The following is a 24,948-nucleotide window of genomic DNA, read 5'->3' as shown; positions in this document are numbered from 1 at the left end:
CTGTGTGGCATTCCATTACCAGTTTTCCAAAATATTATTAATATAATGTGTGTGTGTGTGTGTGTGTGTGTGTGTAATAGTCATATTTTTAATAAACAGCATCAGGCTTCATCAAAACAAAGACACATACAAATCTAACCCTCAGTACATGCAAAGCAGTTGTGCACAAAGAATATTTTACCTTCTCATGTGTGACTATTTCAGGATAACTGAAATATTTATGCACACACAAATAAATATCATTACATTTACATACAGTTAATCAGAGACTACCCATCCATCTCTCAAGGCGCGCACACACACACACACACAAACGTTTTATCTTTCTTTTTATCCAATATAATACTTTGGGGGGTTCTTTGCTTGTCGTTTTTTGTTTTTGGAGGGGGGTGTTTTTTAGTTTTTTGTTGTTGTTGTTGTTGTTGTTGTTGTTGTTTAAGTGTAATATAATTATAACAAAATCTTACTTGTTCTCAGGAATAAAGTCTCTCTCTTCCAACAGTGGTGGGTGACCCATAGACTTCTCACTCTTCATGGAGACACAGCTGGGTACAGCTGAATTCGGTCTCTCCTGTTGTATCAGGCTTCAGCAAGAGAAAGACAACTCACACATTTCATGTAACTACAGTTATGCATACACTTACAATTTCCCATACAAGCACACTCTCTCTCTCACACACACACACACACACACACACACACACACACACACACACACACACACACACACACCATACACATACAATTTTTTTGTTTTGTTTTGAATTTTTTAAAATCTTTTTTATAAGCATTATATTTCTGGAGTTTTAGTTTAATAAAATTATAATGAAATCTTACCTGTTTCCAGGGGTAAGGTTTCTCTCTTCCAACAGTGGTGGGTGACCCATAGACTTCTCACTCTTCATGGAGACACAGCTGGGTACAGCTGAATTTGGTCTCTCCTGTTGTATCAGGCTTCAGCAAGAGAAAGACAACTCACACATTTCATGTAACTACAGTTATGCATACACTTACAATTTCCCATACAAGCACACTCTCTCTCTCACACACACACACACACACACACACACACACACACACACACACACACACACACACACCATACACATACAATTTTTTTGTTTTGTTTTGAATTTTTTAAAATCTTTTTTATAAGCATTATATTTCTGGAGTTTTAGTTTAATAAAATTATAATGAAATCTTACCTGTTCTCAGGAGTAAAGTTTCTCTCCTCCAGCAGTGGTGGGTGACCCATAGACTTCTCACTCTTCATGGAGACACAGCTTGGTACGGGTGAATCTGGTCTCTCCTGTTGTATCAGGCTTCAGCCAGAGAAAGACAACTCACACATTTTATTATCATGAACTAGGAAAAAATTAGTTTTGTTCAAAGAATGACTAACTTCTTAATGTCAGGTAATTTCAGAATATTGTAAAACAATGAGATGTTCACGCACACTCATACAAAACCCATATACATGCAAGCAAACACACACACACACACACACACCTTTTTTTGTTTTGTTTTTTATCTTTTTTATAAGTATTATATTTCTTGAGTTTTAGTTTAATAAAATTATAATGAAATCTTACCTGTTCTCAGGAGTAAAGTTTCTCTCCTCCAACAGTGGTGGGTGACCCATAGACTTCTCACTCTTCATGGAGACACAGCTGGGTACGGGTGAATCTGGTCTCTCCTGTTGTATCAGGCTTCAGCAAGAGAAAGACAACTCACACATTTTAGCTAACTAAAGTTATGCATACACTTACAATTTCCCATACACATGCAAGCACACTGACACACACACACACTTGTACCTCTGTCTTTGTGAGTACACTCATTGACATAATGCATTCCCTGGCCCCTTATCTTAACTTCAGCCATCACAGCTAAATGCCCAATCCCAACATTTACCCTAATCTGAACCTAAACCTAATTCTAACCTGAACCCTAAAACCAAGTGTTAACCCCCAAACAGCCCTTGGAAGAAGTGAGGACCAGCCAAAATGTCCTCACTCCCAAGTTCTAAAACTCAAACTGGTCCTCCCAAGGATAGCTGTACAAGCACGCACATACACACAAAGACACATGGGAATGCAGGTGCGCGCGCACACATACACACACGCCCACACTTTTTTTTTAAATATTACATTTGGGGGGAGTCTAAGTTAAATTTAAAATGTGATGAAATCTTACTTGTTCTCAGGAGTACAGTTTCTCTCTTCCAACAGTGGTGGGTGACCCATAGACTTCTCACTCTTCATGGAGACACAGCTGGGTACGGGTGAATCTGGTCTCTCCTGTTGTATCAGGCTTCAGCCAGAGAAAGACTACTCACATGTTTTACCATCAATAATTGCGAAACAGTTTTGCACAAAACTTCTTCATATGTGACTCTTTCACAATATTTGAAAAACACTCAACAAAAATATAAATGCAACACTTTTGTTTTTACTCCCATTTTTCATAAGTTCAGATCTAAGATTTCTTCTATGCACACAAAAGCCGGATGTGGTGGTCCTGGGTTACATGTTGTCTGCGGTTGTGAGGTCGGTTGGATGCACTACCAAACTCTCAGAAACGATGCTGGAGACAGCTTATGGTAGTGAAATGAACATTCAGTTCACGGGGAACAGCTCTGGTCGACATTCCTGCAGTTAGCACACCAGTTGCACACTCCCTCTAAACTTATGGCACTGTGTTGTGTGATAAAACTGCACATCTTAAAGTCACCTTTTATTGTGACTAGTCCAAGGCACACCTATGCAATAATCATGCTGTTTACTCAGCATCTTGATATTCCATACCTGTCAGGTGGATGTATTATCTAAGCAGAGGTGAAGTGCTCACTAACATGAATTTTAACAAATCTGAGAACAAATTCTGAGAGAAATAAGCCTTTTGTTTGCATAGAAGAAATCTTTTGTGGCGGTGGTGGGACTATTTTAATTCTTAACTGTTCGGGCGCCAGGTGAAATCCACCACCACTCAGACAGAGTAGTTAAAAATAAATTTATTATAATAATAAATATCAATGATGCTGGCTTAGCTGTAGTAAACCAAACACAACAAACACAGCTATTTAATTATTTATTTATTTATGTAAAGAAAATAATTCCAGACAGCAATATTCCAAGATGTGTTGTATTCCATGAGTCAGTGTGCGGTAACAAAGTCTTTCGGGTTAGGAAGTTCGGGAAGAGAGAACAAAACAACGAAAACCAACCAAAAAAAAAGAAAGAAGAAGAAAAAAAAACTTTTCTTCAAGGTCCATTTGAGCCCCTGCTTCCAAAAGAAACAATTTCAAACAATTTTAAGATCAAAATTATACACGCAGTACTCTGACTTTTACAATTACCGTAACAGAATAACATTAAATACAATTTCAACACATCAGTAACAGGGCAACCCGGGCGCCATAGGAAATTAAAAAGAAAATAAAACTAAATTTAAATAAACTGAAAACAGAACAGCCATCCCAAGGTTGAAAACCCTTCCAGAAGAAAAACCACAGCCGTAACCCAAGGTTACGCTTCCTAAAGGAGCGGTCACTATAGAACCGGACTCACCAAAAAACAAAAAAAGATTTGCCCCACCGCTGCCATGTCACCTGCCAAATACGATTAAAAATTCCAAATAAAATCGTAAGCAGAAAATGATCACGGCTTACCGGTGGAACAGGAAGAGCTCAAAAAGCTGCAGAATGAAAAAAAAAAACCCGCTCTCTCTACGTCACTCAACCAGCTAAGCGCGTCCGGACAGCGCAGCCACCCCAAGGTGTACCATAACTGCACAGGTGCGACACACCAGGCAGAGGAAGTGAGGGCGATACTGCAATGTTACCTGGGCCGGTATTTATAGATACGGATCATGACCCGTATGTAGACGCCATGTTTTTTTTTTTTTAAATATATTTTATTATAAGGAGACATGGCTCTTATTGTCACACTTTTACTTCAATTCAAGAAAAATGGGAGCAAAAAGAATGGTGTTGTGTTTATATTTTTGTTGAGTGTATTTATGCACACACAAATGAATACATAAAAGCACATGCACACACACACATATGCCACTTACCCATCTGATCCTGACTGTTGATTGATCTCTGTTTCCCTTTTGTGACTCATTCTAGAAGCAATTTTTCTCTTTTCAGAAGCAGAATGATAGAATAATGTGCATCCTAATTAACACGCACACAAAAGGCAAAGAGTACAATTAAACACATACACTAATATTTTATTTGAGGTGCAAGTGTTACAATGAGGAGTTATGTTGAAGCAGGGCTGTTGTTTTTGTGGTTGCCTCTGCCACTCTCCGTCTTATGCTTGTCATTAGATGGAGGACAGACTGACTGCACTTCAAAGGTAAGGCTAACCAGTTAATATTTTTTCACTCTGCTATTACGTTTTATTAACAGTAAAATGTGTTAAATTACTAACATTAGCATCCTGACCTGGAAAAAGTGGGTAAATGTGTGGACCCACACAAATCTAATCACAGCAATGCTTTCACTCTGAAATCATCGAGCAAGTCATGTCCTTCAGCATCAACCTGAAAAATAAATAATGATGGATGATATATAAAGCAGATTTCAATACACACACACACACACACGTATATATATATATATATATATATATATATATATATATATATATATTCAGTATTGACATTTGCTGAAACTTTACTATGCATCACACATCACATCACAGGGGCATAGCATGTTTGTTACATAATCATAAAAACTCAGTAGCGGCCTCTAATGAACTGAGAATGGAACTACAACCAAGTTAAAGCAACACTGCATTTCAGACATCATCATTTTAAGATGCACTTAAGCTTTACTCATTTTCTGTATTCTGTATCTCAGATTAGGCCATGCAACTTCCTGCATAGTAAACATGTTCACTCTGAGAGAAAGGGCAATAAATTAGCTTAATCTATGATTGTTCACCAAGGTGTTCCAACAGCTAATCTTAATTATTCCCTTAAATGGTTTAAATTAACTACAAGTTGCAGCAGTCTCACCCTGAACCAGCTGCCACATGGAGTCAAACAACAACACCAGACTAGCACAGACATATTTACCTACGTATTAATTAATCATTTAATCATTAGTTCATTGCCTGCACCTGTTTCTTACTGGTCTCCCTATTTAGGTTCCTCCTGAGTCATTGTTTGTGCTTCAGCCATGGAGTAACTTTCCTGGGTATTTTTATAATCTTTGCACCCATATGCTGCAACCCGTAAATTCCTGTCAATTAGTTCAATTAGTTTCTTTCAGTTTCTTTTTTTCCTCTTAGACATCTTTGTTTTTCTGTATCATCCGTGTGTTTATTTTGACCTATCCAAGTAAAGAGTTACTTAATCTTTATCTTTGCCTCCTTGCTTCTACTGAGTTGAACTCTGGCTTTGCAAGTGGGTTTGTCATGACACTAGCAATTGTAAGGGAGTTCTCACTGAACCTTGTGACAGAAGTACACTCTTCATACTAAAATATTGCATGTTAGGTAAACCTTCACACCAAAATATATGATCACAAGCACCAACATGAGGACAGAAATACTCTTGAAAGAGTTTGCATGTTTTGTGGATCAGCAGGTAAAACGGGTCTTCTACATGCTTCAAATATCTGTCTGTCATGCAGTGTAAATAAGATTGAAAAGAAAAGAATGTAGACCGGTCTGAACAGATTCTGTTGCACCTGCACCATCACACCCTGAGCACTGTCTTGTGTCAGTTCCTTTCAAATTAGTTACACCAACTTCCTTTACAAAGGAGTGCTATCATTGCTGTCATTAAAACAAGCAAAACTTCAAGGCATAATTTAACATTTTGTTTTTACTCTTGAAAAGTTAAACCTTTTCAAAAGGATTACATTCCAGTAGGGTTTTGTTACAGTGATAATCTTGCTCAACTATTGTACAAGGGCTCCTCATACAAAGTAGAGTTCGGTGTGTTTGTTTAGAAATCAAAAGACTGTTTCTATTATGAATTTACAGGGGACAGTTTCCCATTCCTGAATCAAAGAGCACCCCATCATAAAATTAAGTACTCACCATGTTTGTTGACGGCGTGTAATGGAACATATTCCTCAGTTTGCTTCTTCTGAAATGTGATGCTTTCACTTTCTTTCTTTTTTCCTCTGCCCACTTAGGTGGAGCTCACTGAATGTAAAAAAGAATCTTCTCATGCTACAATCTCAATATTTCCAATCTCTTGGTGGAGCTCAATTTGTTTTATAAGTTTCACAATCTTTCTTTTCTTTGTTTTGGTAATGTTTTCAGCAATGTTTAAAAATTCTTTTTTCCCCAGTCTTTTACTTTTAAATACAAAGTAAGCATTCACAAACTCTAGACTGTCTGACAGTGTGATAATGGTAATGCAAACTTTAATCTAAATACATCACCATCAGTACCAGATGCATTTAAGCAGTCTGTCAAGTTAGTATGTGCATTGATTGGGATTTCTAGTTCACAGGAGAACATTTTGGTCACATGAGGAGCCTGGCTGTCAGTGTTGGCCTAACATTTTTGTCTCATCTCTGCTTCCTCATTTCTTATTTACAGTTTTATAAATGTGTGATCCTCTGACACTCCACTGCTATACAATCATTTTTCATGTCTTATTTTTTACTCTGATGCCTCACGCTCCTTGTTGGACTGTGATTATTTCTCTTTATTTTATTTTTTTTTGTTACTATTCTTTTATATTTTTAATTACTATACTTACATAAAAATGACTGTCATAGATCTTTGCAAATACCTGTGAATCCTTGTGTAACTAAGAAAACTAACGCATTCTGAACAGTCCTGTGCTGTACCTTTCTGTTTAAATAATTCAGGAATGTGAGGCCAGGCCAAAGACCAGATAAAGACCAGGGCTGTTGCAGTACAGAAATTTCCTTACTATGGTGTTCAAAGAATGGCACCTTTGTGGTTTGCTGTAATACTGCAGCCAAACTCCCCATTGTTCGATTATTCATTCATTTTACTTTACTTGTCCCACGTTCCATTGCAAAGAATTTCGCTTTGCTCTCATTCAAGTTGTATGGGTGCGAATTTCGCTCTGATTGGGCAAAATCAAAGCGAATCTGGCAAAGCAAGCGAAATTGAGATGGTGAATCCCCAACTTTATGCAAGCAAAATACCAAGACAGAACCAATCAGTTCAGCGTGTGATGTGTTTGGTAGGTGATGTTATCTAGAGAAGTCTGACCAAGATGGCAGAGGTTAAATGCTACATGTAGCATGTAAACATGTACTGTATATGAATTGAAGATGTATGAGCAACCATTTGTTTCTACATCAACACAGGTTGTTGTTTACATGTTACATGAGCATAGTCCAGGGCAAAAAGGTGGAAAAAACTCTCTCAGCAGCTCTGATCGGGGCAAATACACCACTGTAGACCTTCATTTAAGCACTCGAACACTCGAGCTAGGTGACTTGGTTGGTAGTTTTGCGACCACACTCTCTGAGCAGTCGTAGGGCGAAATTCGCGATGTGCTTCGCTGTGTGGAAGCCTAATATGTTGAAATTGTTGAGCTGAAAGGAGTTAAAAATAAACATAATTAAAAAAGACTATTTCTGCATGGCATGTCTTTCTTGTCTGTTAATGTTGCCATGATATGCAGTCATTAGGATTCGTTGCAATCATTAGCGACACGGCCACTTATAATTACATATTACATGTCATATTCATGTTTATTTGAATGCAATATTTACATAGAATTAACAAACATGGGTGTAGACAGGGGTTATCATACATTGAATGTTTTCCTCCATAACATTATTTGTTGACAGTTGCAACTGCTCACTAGTTTTCAACACCACACTCACAACCCGCTTCTCCTCAGTGTCAGTCCTGTCCATTGATTTGATTGGTCAGTCGACCAGAAGGTTACAATGACATGATTCGCTTGCTAAATGTTGTGTATGATCAGTGCAGAGATTTGGACGTTTTAGCATCGTTTTCTCGTTCTCGTGTGGAAAGATTTAAGAAGAAAAAACACCTGTACTGTGGACATGACCCTTTTCTTTTCAAAACCGATAGAAAAACAGTGAGTTTTCGAAAATATATGAATACATGTAGACAAGGCCACAGACCAAGCCAAAGCTACATGAGGATGGCAGCACTCTCAGATCAGTGGAAAAAAGCTGTTATGACAGTAATTGTGGTGAGGGGCTTAACGCCGTTACTCCTCCTGATACCGCGGTACGGCAGTGACGCGGTTATTGTTGCAGCCCTAATAAAGACCATATGTGATTTGAGAAACCCCTGAACATTGCCGAAGAGTTCCTTGAAGATGCCATCAATACTAGGATACCCACAACAAGCTTGTGTGCCTTGTCTTCATTTTCCAAAGAGCAAGGACTTTGTTAAAATAATGCAATTCAAAACTGAACATTCAACAGTGTGTTTCTAAGATGTTTAAGAATGTATCACCTTTCGACCTTTCAGTCTTAATGATGTGTCGATAGCACACTAGCTGAGGCAGATTTTGTTACATCTAACAGGTTCTTGTGATAGGTAGGCCATTGTATGCTGCATAGTTAAGTTTGCACCAAAACACCTTTTACTCACTTTTTGCAGTGTATGATCCAAGACATGAGAATATGTGGTGTTGTAAGTCTCCCTCAGTAGGATTCTCCACTTGCCATCAGCCTCCTAACTCAATCATTCTTTCTGTATCCACTGGGTATGTGTGTTTCACACTCTTGTCATTTCAGCAATAATGTTCTGTTTTTGCGATTTTTTTATTACACTTTAGATATGAAAAAGAGATTGAAAAGACTTTCAATTTTCATTTTATTTACTATAAATAAAACCGTTAAATCTTTCTTTCCACCGTAGCATTCAGTGTCTTTTGCTATTTACAGCATATTTAATGAAATTCTCCTGGCTTAAACTTGAAATCATGTCTCTGCTCTTTTGTACATACATACCCGTGTCAGCATGTTTCAGAAAAAAGGTCTTGTCCTTTACTAAGAACATACTTCCTGAGGTGCAGTTCCCAATAGGTGGTACAGTTGGCTAGCTAAGTTACCCAAGTCCAAGTTGACCTGGGTACACTCTTATTGTTGTGGAAATCCAGATACAGTCAACACTTATCTAGGACATTAAAGATAAGAGTGTTAGGATTGCTTTGGGAGACTGCATGTGTGTGCGGAGCTTCAAATGTAATAATAGTATTCCAATAGTCAATAACACATCAAAAATTCTAAATGTAAATATAACAATTACATGGCTCAACAAGAAAAACAAGGGAGAACTTCAGATATAACTGATAGAACTAATGCCCTGTCACGCATTCTCCCCCTTTGCTGGTCATTTTTAAGCTAGGTTTGTGTTCACTTCCTGGTTTCAATGGCTCACTTTGTTATCCAATCAGTAGTCGCACTAATTTTGCTTAATTTGGTCTTGTTCTCAGTTTGCTGACATATTTCTCTTTGTTTGTTTGTGTGGATTTTCTTATCTTGAGGTCTGAATTGAAGATCTGCAAGCCTGTAAGTTTGAGAAGTGCCTTGTTAATTCTGTTTTGTTTCTGGACTGATGTGATTCCCCAGTTGTGCCTTGCTCAGACAAACTGAACGAATCTGAATATGCATTCAGTATTTCTTCAAATTTATGACAAGAGTATTTTATACCAGAAAGAAAACAAGGTTAATGAACAAAGACCAGGGGGGTATTTCAGAAAGCGGGTTTAGTCAAAACTCTGAGTTTGTTAATCCTGAGATGAAGGAAAATCTGGGTTTTCCGTTTCAGAAAGCGAGGTAACTCAAACTCTGGCTCAGTTACCGTGGTAATTGACTCTGTGAACCTAACCTGCTCGCTGGCAGGTTTTCTTCAACAAATCCTGAGTTTCTCCCTAGCTCCTCCCTCCGGATGAACCTGAAGCATCTGTCAAACATGGCGTCTCCTTTCGTCGCTAACCCGATCGGTGTTGAAACCAAATTAATTCGCATAGCCTTACGTCGGGAGAGGATTTTGAGACCCCGATTAGATGTATTATCATTCCCTGATGGCTACCTAGTCGAGCGTTACCGTTTTTCATCACAATCTATCATTTATCCGAACAACTGCGGCCTACATCTCTAATATTACACACCGTGGACTTCTTGCTCTCAGATCGGAGCAAGTTCTTTGCCCTTCTTTTTTTTTTGCGGACGGGAGTTTCCTTTATAACACTGGCAATGCCGAGTATATCGGGAAAGCAACTGCTGGTAGAGCCGTAAAAAAGTGTCCCTTGTACTTAAACGGCTACTGCACATTTTCCTAGTGTCAGACCTCTAAGGACCATCAAAGAGGAATTACACAGGATTGCAGGTGCGTGATGTAGAATCATTCAGTTAAAGTTTATGATATTTTAAATTATATCGTGTTCATGACATTCTGCTGCGACCTCAGACTCGGACTCAGACTCAGTTGTTAGTTTTTATGTTGCAGCGTTTCCCAGTGTCATGGGCTGCGTCGATGGCACACAGATCCCTATCACTGCTCCTTCAGTTAATGAAGTTGACTATGTGAATAGGAAGTCTTTCCACAGCATTAATGTGCAGGTCCACTGACTATTGTCTTACAATAACAAAGACTATACATCACAATATACTGCAACTAATATATCTCATTCTCTGCACTGTCAAGATCATATGTGATGCAGTGCACTTTATCACAAATGTTGAAGCCAGTGGCCCAGCTCTGTGCATGATATACGAATGTATCATTAGTGTACCCGGAGCAACAGATTTGCACATGGTAAGTAAAGCTTTGCACAAATACCATTCCTTGTCTCCCTCTTTTAACTCCCTTAAAATGTATCCACTAAATAATTACAGGAGAGTTTGATGGCCACCTGCTTGGTGACAGAGAGTACCCATGCCAGCCCTCTCTGTTGAGCCCTTACCCTGACCCTGAGCTGGGCCCCCAACAACGTTCCAGTGTGGCCCACTGCAGGACTAGAGCCTGGGTTGAGATGACAATAGGCATGCTCAAAGCCCGGCTCCAGTGTCTGCGTAAACTCAGGGTAACCCCAGAGACGGCGTGTGACATTATTTTGCCATGTGTTGTTCTCCATAATAATATTGCCACAATTAGAGGAGAGCAGCACCCTGCCGCACAAATGAACGATCCTGAGGAAGATAGTCCCATCCACCCTGCAGATGTCCTGGATGGAGGAGCCGTCCGAGAGAATTTGCCAAAAACATTTCACAGATTAAGATACCACCACCCCCAGCAGTCAAATAAAGAAAAATCAGTCACATTTTATTTGGTCTTCTTTATTTCCTACAAATGCAACAATTACTATATTTAGATTGTTCCAACAATTAACAATTCACCTATGACCATGCACCCACCTCTAACTGCTGTTCCAGTAATTGAATTTCAAGATAGGCCTTTTAATCTGCCACTGCAAGTGTATCATTTCTCAGTCAGTTTTAGCTATTTTCCTCCTCAATTCATAACTGAGAAAACATAAGGATGACATTAAGTTCTACAGATCTACATGCAGAATTAACCTGGCATTTATTGAACATCTCTCTGTCAGTCTGTGCTGTGGAGGTTGATGGACTCTCCTCCTGGTAATGCCCAGTCATGCTCTGTTAAAAGGGATAAGAACGTATCATCCCTTCAATATGCATTTTAAACTCAAAATTCCACACAAGAATGTAAAAACATTTTAATAGGGAGAGAAATAGCAGTAGCTACCATACATAATATTAATGTAAACCACAGTAGGCCTTTCTGAATCCCTCTGCGGCAGCAGACGTGTCTTCATCATCCTGTGATGAAGAGCTTTCTGTTTCAGCATACTTTAAAGTACTATAATTGGCAAAGTCTCTGGGAGTATTTACAACCCAAATGTTAATCTGCTAAGAGTAACCACCAGGCGAGAGGACATTTGTGTGTCTTAAAACAGCATTATGTTGGGGGTTAAAGCTACTCCAAGTTGAAATAGCTACTGAATGACATTTACTTGGTTTAATATGTCAAATATGATTAAAACCAAAATGGGGTACAATCATGAGCCTATAGGCCTAAGCAAAATGTGTCTTACCTGTTTGAACTATGTTTTTATATTTCATTTTCAGCGGCTGCCAAGTGCGCACTAAACCTTGTTCATGAACAAGTTCTCTCTTTTTGGAATCTTGCAAAACTCAAACAGGAATAATCATCTCTTTGACAAAAATTAGACTAACACCAAATCCCTTTTTACAGTATAACTGAATCTCCTATGGTTTAACCTCAATCACCTGTTTGTTTAATGTTGGAGTAAAATCATGTTCAAATTGAGTCTATAAATTAAACTACCTCTGGTTTAAAATCACAACCTGCAGTATTTACCATATTTGTGTTCAGTGCTTGATAAATTCATTCCTCTTTTTAAGTTTCTATCTCTGAAACCAAATCTCATACTTTCACTTTCTAAGGCTGCTAATCTGTTCTCAAACAACACCTGAGTAGAGGTGGCGGTTAATTTGTGTGTGTACATGGCAAACCTGTTGTGCTTGTGTCTGGTATCATGTGTTTATGAAAATGGAGGAAAATATTTAAATTAGGGCAGAACAGAGTGAGAGTGTATACTTCTTGTGCATATGTGTGTTTTTGCATGTGTGCTCTTAAAGTCTGATTGGCTCTGCATTATGTTACAAATGCACCTACTTGCCAAATCTGCACAATGCATTTTATTCTAAAGTACAAAATAGTATTCCCTAAGGAGTCAGTCGGAAATATTTCCCTCTCTCTTGACAGTACCTGAAAGGCCATTTGTAACCTAGTTTTAATAGGCTTTAAAAGCGCCTTGAGAGTAGAGAAAAATCAGTTGAAAGGTTACAGAAAGACTACTGTAGAGTCCATGAACTTTATCTGTTCCTAACACGTTAAAAGTAAAAGGTTGTGGTGCAGCATGGTACAAGTGATGAGAAACATGTTTTGTGATAATGCATCGCATCCTGGCTACATGAGGCACTCTCTTACAATCGGAGGAGAGGAACTGTGGGGATGGAGAGCAGTTTGCTTTAAAAATTATGTGAAGCCAGATCACAAAGTTTGTGTTGCAGAGCTTTTGAATGGCCTCTGTAACCATTATACAATGCATATTGCAAATCACTGTTTTCCTAGGGTGTGGACTTGCACTTTTATCAATGGATCAGTCAGATTAGCCAGATTATGTTGACTCAAATCCTAGAACAAATTCCTCAAATATTTGCTACAGCAATTTAAAGGATTTTTTTCTCTTGTTTTAACCCCACTAAAGCAATAGGCAACTGAATTTATGCCTCATTTATATGGAAAACAAGTATTCCAAGGTTCCCTGCTTCAGCAGTTAGTAAAGGGAAAACATATTTAAATGCATTTGTGCAGTTACAATTTATTATGTGACTAGGAACATTCAAAATATAAATTTGTACTGTGAATTACTTCTCAAAGCCTCTTTAAACATAACCATGAAGTTTGCTTTTAAGTTAAAGGTATCTCATAACATTGAACCTCAGAAATACTGTGAATGCAAAATACAGTGCTCAGTGATTCAGATATTATACCCTTATAAATACCCTTTTTTTACTCTCCACTGTTCTGAATTGTATTTTTGTTGTTGTTGTTTGGGGTTTTAACTGAAACATGGAGCCGGTGGATGATCAACATTTACTACACTAAAATCTGGAATAGTAAGAGCACACTGTAATAGAAAATGACATTTCACATATTAAACAGAATACAATACTAAAAATGACTCAAGTAAAAAAAAAATAGAACTAAGTATCAAAATACAACAATCTCAGCATTGCCATAGAAACCCCGCAAGCCATTTCAGTGTACCATATCCTGTGTGCTATGCTTTTTAAATATCATTAAAAATAAACATTTAAACTTTAATTTTCAGCTTACTTTAACTTGGATTTTCAAGAGATTACAGGGAGAAGTAAATTTACACAGATCCTCATGAAGACGGAGCCTTGCTGGCCTTGGAGTCACTTGGTATGTGTCAAAAGGAGTGTGCAACATCCTCCTGTGGCCTGACATATAGTCCTCCACCCAACAACGCAAACATTTTCTGTTTTTCACGTTCTGTTGGCATCTTTAAAATTAACTTTCCAAGGCGCCTTATCTGTTGATGTGTCATGCCCTGTCTCTTTCTGCTTATTCTCGCCCTCTGCTGGCTGTTTTAAGTGAGGTTTTCTATCTTAGGTTTTCTGTCATTCAACTATTAGTTTCACCCCTTTTTTGTTAATCTAGCCTGGTTTCTGTAGTCTTGGCTGAGCCTGACATGCATCCACTCCCTCAACCAGCTCATGATAAGATCTTATTCTCCTGCCACTCCTGTATCCCCCTCAGTCTTTGCACTGACCTCCACCTCATAATGAAATCTCCCTGAGGAAAGTTCTTTCTTTCCCAAGACAGACACATATATCAAACCTCTCTGGGTTGTCAGGGAGATTATTTCATTTGTTTCCATTGACTCACTTGTTTTCTATCATCAAACAGGATGATATCAGGATGAGCAGTGTCAGATCCAGAGTCATATCCCCTGAAACCGACAGAGAGAGTGCTTGACAGCATAAATGTCTGCATGTGTTATACATTTTGGCAAATGAACAGTTACTACAAATAAACAACAATAAATTACAACATTCCTTCATACTTCTTAAATCTCTTCGGTTCCGTGAAAAGAACAGAAAAAAATTAACATGTTCTTTTACATGCAATTGTTTCATACATGCTTTTCAAACATAGTTTCTGTTTCAAACATTGTTCCTATTGATTGCATTTGTATGGACAAACTATGACATAACCAATTCCGTTTCGCTATTCTGATCCTTTCCTCTTTATTTTAGTCTTCATTGGACCAAACACAGAGACAAATTTAGATTTAACATAAATGTGACAGCAACACGTTTTTAGCTAGTGAGACTGCTTATCAGACACAGCGTGTTCAGCACACTTCAGTGTTAAATGAATTTATTACGTTAAATGTGTTAAGAAATATTTCTAACCCTGATTCATGTCATTTTTTATTCATGTCAAACAGTTTTATTTCTTTTTGTAGCATCTTTCTTAGCCTCCATAAACTTTTGGTAATAACAATAATCACAGCGTAACACGATTAGATGTAGGTCTGACCCCAGCTATTGCTTAACCCGAATTTGTATAGCACGTCACATCTCACTCTCACTCATTATCTAAGCCACTTATCCTGATTAGGGTCGTGGGGGGTGCTGGAGCCTATCCCAGTGCTCATAGGGCAAAAGGCAGGGAAACAACCTGGATAGGTCACCAGTCCATTGCAGGGCAGACACACATGTTCATACCTAGGGGCAATTTAGTGTCTCCAATTCACCTAACCTGCATGTCTCTGGACTGTGGGAGGAAACCCACGCAGACACAGGGAGAACATGCAAACTCCACACAGAAAGGACCCTGGCCGCCCAGCGAGGAATCAAACCTGAGACCTTTTTGCCGTGAGACGACAGCGCTACCCACTGCGCCACTGTGCTGCCACATTGCGTTGAAAAAGATTTATTTTTTCCCTCAAGCTTTGGTCAAATGTAAGCCAAGTGTCAGTTTTTAATGTCTGTTTCATAAGCTCATGTGATGTTCAATCTACCACAGACAAAGACAGGAAAGGGGTAAGATTGTTTACATCAGGGCAGGCGCAGAGAGCATTCTATCTGAAGCACAGGGGTATTCTGTCTGACGTAAGAGACAGTAGATTGCGTATGTCCATAGAGATAACACAGCAATTTGGCAGTCTGGCAAAATATTCAGAGCATCATGTTCTTCTCAAATTCATGTACATTCACCGCATTTTTTGGAGAATAGCAGTGGATTTAATATTTTGCTTTTTTACAAACTAACCTTGACAGTCATGCCATTACCCTTATTCGCCTCTGTTATTTGTAAGTGGCATTACTGAATTATACATTAAGAGCAAGTCAGGAGGACATGATAGTGCATATGCATATGTTCTTACTGAATATTGAGTAACTGCAACTATCATAAAATATTTTGAGACTGTAGAGGTTATTGGTATCAGGACACACAAATCAGAACCCTCAAAATTTAGTATATGTATTATATGGTTCACCGTAATATTATTTGAATTTCACTCAACTCAGTCAAGACCCCACACCACAATGTTTTATTAATATAAATTATTTATTCAATATATTTGGCTAATTATATTACTTTACACAAGAACATCAGAAAAAAGCAATTAGATTACAGTCATCCTTAATCTAGGACATGTAGATGCATGCACATTGGAATCTCTCTCTCTCTCTGTCTCTCTGTATATGTGTCCTCTCTGCACAAGATCAAGTGTCGTTTCATGGCTCTCCAGATGTTCCTTCCTCAAGTGATGGGTTATTTCAGTGGAATCTAAGGGACAAAGAAAGGAATTTATGCATCAAATTTACACCTTCTAATGGTCTTGAAATTAGAAAGCAATATCTGTGTGTGTGTGTGTGTGTGTGTGTGTGTGCATGCTTCGTGCCCTCTCAGTTTTTTTTCATCAGAGCTATGGGAAAATCAGAGGCTAAGGTGGAGATGAATTTACGAAACTCATTAGTGGTCAAAAAATTACACACACATACACACACACATACAAGGTAGGGATGTTACTGATGTAACCCATTAGGTCTGAACTCCAACCCATAAGTTAATGTAAACACAATTGTGATCACATACATATGACTAATGTTGAAGACACTACTACGTAGGTGTAGTTACTATTATCCTGAGTAGTTTCAGGTTATTTAAATGTCATTACTTACTGCAGTTTCTCTAGTTTATAACTGGGATCATCCTGTAGGGAATAAAGAAGATTCTTTCCTGAGTCTCCAATTCTGTTCCCATATAAATCTAACTCTCTCAGATTTGAGGGCATTGATTTCAAAGCTGATGCCAGAGCATCACAGCCTTCATCTGTAATACCACAGTTCATCAGCCTGAAGACAGAAAATGAGGAAACTCTCATAAAACATTTCAGCTCAGGTCACATAGCACAGTGTAACAAGTAGTTTTATGTCAACAAGTAGAAATTAATCAATTTCTGTGTTCATTACTATCTTATATCAAATCTTGCTAACACTTGTCACATGTTTTTCACTTTAGTACATAATTTATTCAGTTTAACTGATCTTACTTTAGGGTCATCAGTTTACAGTGAGAATTATTCAATCCAGCTGAAAGCAGCTTCACTCCTGAATCCCTTAGATCATTGTTACTCAGATCCAGCTCTATCAGACTAGAGGGACTGGCACGAAAAGATGAGGCCAGAGCTTCACAGCTTTTCTCTCTTAGCTTGCAGTCACGCACACTGGAATCAAAATACAAAATGAATGATCTACTGAAATATTCTTGGTCATTCAATACGCGCACACACACACACACACACACACACAAGACTGAAGGACCAGGAAAGTTCTAATGATTCTGGAGTAATGTATGTAGCAACAGTCATGTTTTTTGTGAAAGAGAGAATGAAAAGAAAGCGTCTACGGTCACTGTCACTGTTAGAGAAAGTATCGTAATTAAACATGTGTAATTCTGAGAGATATGATTTTACCTCAGTATCTCCAGTTTACAGTGAGGATTCTTCAGTCCAGCAGAAAACTTCTTCATTCCTGAATCCTGCAAATTATTTTCACTCAGGTCCAGTTCTCTCAGACTGGAGGACTTTGATCTGAGAATTGAGGCCAAAACTTCACAGCTTCTTTTTGTGACGTTACAACGCCATAGTCTGGGAACAAAACTTTAAATCTGAATAACAAATTCACATCTCTTAATTCATTCAACATGAACACAAGAAGAAACACACACCAAGAGCAAGGTTCACAGAATAACGTAATAGCATATCCACAAGGAAGAAATTCTACAGACAAAGAGTTAAGGCTGGACTCAAAATGTAGTATATGATAGGAAGCAGATAAATATTATTATGAGAATATATGACTTCCACATGTCCTTTACAGTAGGAGCAGATGACTGTAGAACTAAATAAACTGTGAACATGTTCTGTAGTGAAGAGCATGTCATATGTTACTCTCAGAAACATGATACTACCCAAGTTTTTCCAGTTTACAGTGACGATCCCTCAGCCCAGCAGAGAGCAGCCTCACTCCGGAATCCTGTAGTTTATTGTAACTAAGGTCCAGCCCTCGGAGAGCAGAGGAGTTCAAGCGCAGAGCTGAGGCCAGAATTCTGCAACTTTTCGCTGTCAGTTTAGCGCCTCTCAAACTGGAAACAAAGTAGGACATCTGAAAAGCATACTCATACCTCTTCAGTGACAAATAACAAGAGAGAGAAAAACTGCAACACATACAATGCTGCCTCACACAGAATGAGAGAAATGAAAAAGTGAAACTGACAGAGAGAGAGAGAGAGAGAGAGAGAGAGAGAGAGACAGACAGACTGACTGACAGACAGATGGGGCAGCAGGAGAGACAGACTTACATACATGGACGCAGAGCCTAAGATCAGGCCTTCGTTTTTAAGAGAGATTAAAACTGTTTAATATTCTTTACTTGTTCTCTACCATACAGAGTACTGAATGACTTCCAAGACCTATGCCTATACCATAACAGATGGTACAGTCAGAGCAGGACCCCCACGAAAGTGGAAAAACCATGAATATCTCTAGGCCCCCAAACCTTAACTCTTAATACTGTAGTCTATATATGTATGGTAGTAAATGATCAAATTGATTAATAATACATATACTTTATGCATTTATGACTTAGTCAACTTTTCTTTATGTTGCACACTTGAATAAAACAATGTCTGAAACAATTGTGTTGATACCTTCCCTTCGTTTATTCTATGATAGCATAAAAATACACACACACACACACACACACCACACACACACACAAGAGAAACCTTCAGCAAACCATCCCTGTTTTTATGTGTGGGTGTGTATGTGTGTGTGTGTGTGTGTGTGTGTGTGAAAGAGAGAATGAAAGAAAGACACCTACTCCGTCTCACTGTTAGACAATGTACTATGAACAGGTCATGTGTGACTCTCAAGAAGATGATTTTACCTTAGTATCTCCAGTTTACAATGAGGACTCTTCAGGCCAGCAGAGAGCAGCTCCACTCCAGAATCCTGCAGTTTATTGTGACTCAGATCCAGTTCTCTCAGACTGGAGTAGGGTGAACTTAGAACTGAGGCCAGAGCTGAACAGCTTTTCTCTGACAGGTTACAGTTGTTCAACCTGGGAACAAAATAGTCCATCTCAATATACTGTTCATACTTCTTTACACCAGAAATACAGATAAACACAAACAATCTCTCTCTCTCTCTCTCTCTCTCTCTCTCTCTCGCTCTCTCTCTCTCACACACACACACACATACACAATGATTTTAATGATTCTATACTATTGTCATGCTTATTTGTGAAAAAGCCAATAAGTGGCACAGTAAACTCAAACTACTATACATCAAACTTAATATTTCATAAAAACAGTTGAAACAACCACCCACGCCTAAACAGAGAAATTAGATGTAATACTGGCTTCTTGGCTTATGTGCATTATGATGGACGGAATTAAACTGAAGTTCAATTACTGAACTGTAATTTAGCTAGTTCCTTTTCTAATTAATATGTTTAGATCTTTTTTGCATTTACATTATTTTTTAGACATTTATAATAACCACAGTCACTTAAGTCAACAAAAGACTGAGATGGATCCAACTCAGCTCTAAACTTTATTCCATGTCTGTTTATTTGCCCTGACTTATTTACATCTAGTGCCCAAATGTCTCTTTTCCACTACGGCGGTGCTGGTGCCCGTGCCCGTGCCCGTGCCCGTGCCGGTGCGGAGCCAGTGCTGCCTTGGTGCCTTTTGAGAACCGACCGGCATTTCCACTGGTTTGGGAACCGAACGCTACATAGCGAAAGTTTGGGTAATTTCCGTGGGGAAAAAATAATGTCGGACAGAACGCATCTGCTTGCTCTTTATAAATTTACTTTTACGCTAGGCTTCCACACAGCGAAACACCTCACGAATTTTGTCTCATAACTTTTCGCTCTGGGGGCAAAATTCATGAAAATAGTAAGTCTGTCACCTAGCTCAAAAGTTAAAACGAGTGTTTAAATGAAGGTCTGCATGCAGTGGTTTATTTGCACCAGCCAGAGCCGAGAGAGAGTGTCTTTTTCTACCACTCTGGGTCCGACTACGTTCATGTAACATGTAAACAACAGCCGGTATTGATGTAGACACAAATTGTTACTCATGCATCTTTTAATCATATACATATTTTCATGCTACAAATATCCTTTAGCCTACCGCTACTTGGTCAGACGTTTTTTGTTACTCCCGCCTCTCTAAAGAACGTCACGTATCAAACGCTGAACTGATTGGTTCTCGCGTGGTTTTTATTTGCATAGCCTCTGACGTCAGTGGTTCCAACTTTTGGGACCAGCAATTCTGTGGTGCCGTGCCGGTGCCAGCTTTTCGGCTCCGGCACCAGTATTTTGTCAGTGGAAAAGCGCGGCCCCGGTGCTCGATCGGGCACCGGCACCGGCACCGCGGTAGTGGAAAAGTGATCCTTATCTAATATTCATACTTATATTGACTACTCTTTAAAAAATATACAGCTGAATGCACAGTTAGTGCGGTACAGGGAAGCTCTGCTCTAATTAGGCTTATTCTAGTACCAAGAGTGAAAAATGTTGTGCAAGTCCCTGTGCCTTTTAAAGCCTTTTTAGAGGTTATTTTATAGCCCTACACCTTTTTATATTCATCACTTCTGTGCCAAACAACAGCTGCAAAAGTATAAAGCACGGCAACATGTATGACAATGAGAAGAAAAATCTGAAATCTCAACCAATGCGTACACAGAAAATCTCAGATTTTTATTTTCTATCAGCCAATCAACAACCAACAACAAAATTAGTCCTACAGTTATGTTTGTAAATCACAGTTCACAGGTATTAGTGTCAGCTTCTCTGTACCCTGTGATGACCTGGCCCCTGGAAGATCAGTGCCATGCCAAGTTCACAAAGGTACATGGGGAGAAGCATGAAAACTCATGAAGTGCAGGATAAAACCAGGAGTGTCAGGAAGAGAAGAGGATCACTGGAAACAACTGCTACTCGCTAGCTAAGCCAGCAACCCAGGTTCAGATCTTGGCCCAAGTGTTCCTGAAGCCTGCTGTGCTGCCCACTGCTTCCCTAAGCTGGCAACCACCCTAAGGCCCTTGATCCTGTAAAGATCACCCCTGTACAGAGCACCTCCATACCTGAACCCCCACACACTGGTCCCATTGCCCAAGCACCTCTGGAATGTGTGGTGCCTTTACTCAGCTTCTTAAAATATAGTACCCCTTTTGGGCCTGAAATGGTTACCTGACTCACATCATCTCGCCTCTCCATGAAAAACAATTTGGACACACATGCACAGATTCATACACAGCATGTGGAGTTATTGTTCAACTTGAAAATAAAAGTACAAAAAGTGGCGGAGCTCATATGCTTATTAATTGACAACAAATTTATTATGAGATATTTGGATGAAAAGGGTATTAGTCATACTTACACAGCTTTTTTGGATGCTTCGACAACCAGTAGAAGTTTCAGAAGGACATTTTCTGCTGTGATGTGTGACCTGTCTGGGGTTGATCCAGTGTATTTCTGCAGCTCAAAGACATCCATTTCCTTTTCTGAGGTCAGTAAAGCAAACACCACAGCTGACCACTGAGAGGGTGACACTTTTGATTTAGTTAGATTTCCAGGTCTCATGTAATTTTGGATTTCCTTCACCAAAGAATGATCATTCAGTTCACTCAGACAGTGGAATAGGTTGATTGTTTTCTCTGGAGATGGGTCCATCCTTATCCTGATTTTTATGTAATCAGTTATCTTCTCTGTGTCCTTTGAACTGCTTCTTGTCTGTGTCAGTAGACCCTGTAAGAGAATTTGATTAGACTCCAGTGAGAGGCCCAGAAGAAAGCGGAGGAAAAGGTCCAGGTGTCCAGTCTTGCTCTGTAACGCCTTGTCCACTGCTCGCATATTTATGTCATAAAGAGTTAAACATTTGAATTGAGCTGCATGTTTAATGTCAATCCCTTGACCAAGAACATCCGTGTTGTTGTAGATGAAGGACAGGTAAACATACAGAGCTGCAAGATGCTCCTGAATGCTCAGATGCACAAAGCAGTAAACCTTCTCTTGGCACAGCCCTAACTCCTCTCTAAAGATCTGGGTGCACACTCCTGAGTACACTGATGCTTCTCTAACATCAATGCCACACTCTCTCAAATCTTCCTCATAGAAGATCAGATTGCCTTTCTCCAGCTGTTGAAAAGCCAGTCGTCCCAGTTTCAAAATCATTTCTTTTTCGGTTTCTTTGCTCTCACTGTACTTTTCTCGAATTTTAGTCTGGATTAACAAGAAGTGTGTGTACATCTGAGTTAGAGTCTTGGGGATCTTTCCACTATCTGCCTCACCAAACATTTTCTCTAGAACAGTGGCTGAAATCCAACAGAACACTGGTATGTGACACATAATGTACAGACTTCTTGAATACTTTATGTGTAAGATGATTTTATTGGCCAGCCTCTGCTCAGAGATTCTCTTCCTGAAGTACTCCTCCTTCTGAGGATCACTGAAACCTCGTATTTCGGTGACCTGGTCTACATATTCAGAAGGAATTTGACTGGCTGCTGCTGGTCTGGAGGTTATCCAGATGAGAGCAGAGGGAAGCAGATTCCCCTTGATGAGGTTTGTCAGCAGCACATCCAGTGACGCTGTCTCTGTTACATCACTCATACTCTTATTGTCCAGGAAGTTCAAAGGTAATCGACATTCATCAAGGCCATCAATGATGAAAAGAGCTGTATGCTTACTGCAGTCAAATATTTTGCTTTCCCGACAAAAGCTCTGAAGCAAACTCATCAGACTGTGTTCTTGGTCCTTCATTAAATTCAGTTCTCTGAGAAGAAGGGGAAATATAAAATGGATATCCTGATTGGCTTTCCCTTCAGCCCAGTCTAGAATGAACTTCTGCACAGAGACTGTTTTTCCAATGCCAGCAATTCCTGTTGTCAGCACAGTTCTGATGGGTTTGTCTTGTCCAGGTAAGGGTTTAAATATGTCATTGCATTTGATTGGTGTGTCCTCTGTTGCTGTTCTCCTGGATGCTGTCTCAATCTGTCTTACCTCATGTTCATTATTGACTTCTTCACTTCCACCCTGCATAATGTAGAGCTCTGTGTAGATCTCATTGAGAAGTGTAGGGTTTCCCTGCTTTGTTAAACCTTCGCAAACACACTGAATTTTCTCTCTCAGATCTGATTTGAATCTCTTATAGACTTCAGTCTCAGCCAAAGTAGATTCATATCTGTGAATTCACAACAAAGTCATGTAGCATGTCACTTTCACATAAAACATGAAAAATCAACTGAAACATACAAGCTGACATTTTAATTCATTTTATGCATTTGAACATTCTAAAGATTTGTAATATGGTGAGGTGAAGGTGATATGAAATATAAAACACTGTTTATGGAGAAGGGAAGTGTAAGTGCTTCTATAAATATTTATTCATTTCTATTTATTACCACATTATTTAGCAAATTCATGCTTTTTATGTGTTTCATTTTCCTATATCATTCCTCTGTGTTGATCACTGTAGACTAGATTCACATAGTTTGCGGGGGGGGGTGTTTTTTTTGTTGTTGTTTGTTTCTGTGTTTCTTTTATTCTAGTCTTACTGTGTTTTCTGATTTTCAGTTTATAAAATCAACTATAAAATTTTCAATGTCCGTTTAAATGATACACTGTTTTGGCCATACAGTAACATATTTCATCAGTCTGTCTTTAGGTGGCCAGTCACTGACACGGGTCTTGTTTTACATACACTGTAAATTACTGTTTTCTTTCCTTTACTCTTATTCTTTCCTTTAATATAATATAATACACTGGCAAATTATATATTATATATGACCAAGTAATATATGTGTATTATATTTCTATGCCATTATAGATTACATATAACATAGTATACATTTGCTATCATTCGCTCTGATAAAATGCTTCAGTAAATATCCCTGCTTCATCAGTAAGATAGAAATAAAAAAGATTTAACTATGATGAACATGTGTACTAGACGAAAGTCTCCCTCTTTGAATTGTGGTGGATAGACAAGTCACTCTTCATGGACACGCAGCTGGAAAATTTAGACTAGACTTTCTTCCATTTGTGTTTTTGTTCAATATTATTATGTCAAATGTGTGAGGTTCAGACACACAAAATGCTCACTTCATTACTTGAGCAACTTGCATATTTCCGTGTCATCACCATAATTTGAATCATCACCATAATTTTCAAAATCCATAAAAAGTAAATGTTGGGTACTCCATTCTCTCAAAAAGGTAAAACAAGAAAGGGTTAGATATTAGTTTATTTCACACAAATGGTTATAGTTGTAGTCCTACCTTCTGTCTGTAGAATACATTCCCTCTGTGATACTGATTTTCTCTTCTGTTGTTCTGTTCTCCTCTCTGGACACACTGTCTGATCTCTCCTGAAGGATGCTGTTCACACAACAACACACAGTGAAAACACACAAACACACACACACACACGGACACACACACAGAGTCATTAATTATTGAATAAACTGAAAGCTAATTTAATATTTGTTTCCTTAAGAATCACAGCTTAACCAATATCAAAGCTTACTTGTTCTCAGAGGGAAAATCTTGTTTGATTAGCACTCCTGGGTCATCCTTTGACCTGTCACTCTTTATGGACACACAGCTGGCTTCAGGTGAGTTTGATCTCCCCAGCTGGATAGGACTTCAGTACAACACACATATTATTTCAGTCATCAATATTCTAATTAATCTTTGTAATTTTGTCACACATGCACACACACACAAACACACACAGACACACACACACACTCACATACTGTATATTTTTGTGGAGAATTGCTCTCA

General features: G+C 38.7%; 1 protein-coding gene across 1 annotated transcript; it reads right to left on the bottom strand.

Moving 5' to 3' along the window:
- Positions 1-463: 463 nt before the first annotated feature.
- Positions 464-24,288, bottom strand: LOC115814130 (NACHT, LRR and PYD domains-containing protein 12-like). The gene is made up of 12 exons (XM_030776857.1): positions 24,266-24,288; positions 21,543-23,345; positions 19,043-19,216; positions 18,066-18,239; positions 17,569-17,742; positions 17,146-17,319; positions 16,775-16,948; positions 2,197-2,313; positions 1,593-1,709; positions 1,206-1,322; positions 838-954; positions 464-584 (listed from the first exon to the last, which is right to left on the bottom strand). The coding sequence occupies exons 1-12, from the start codon at positions 24,286-24,288 to the stop codon at positions 464-466; spliced, it is 3,285 nt and encodes a 1,094-aa protein (XP_030632717.1).
- Positions 24,289-24,948: the final 660 nt, after the last annotated feature.

This window comes from Chanos chanos, chromosome 6 (genome assembly GCF_902362185.1).
Source record: "Chanos chanos chromosome 6, fChaCha1.1, whole genome shotgun sequence".
Lineage (NCBI taxonomy): Eukaryota > Metazoa > Chordata > Actinopteri > Gonorynchiformes > Chanidae > Chanos > Chanos chanos.
This window is presented reverse-complemented; position numbering and strand designations above follow the sequence as displayed.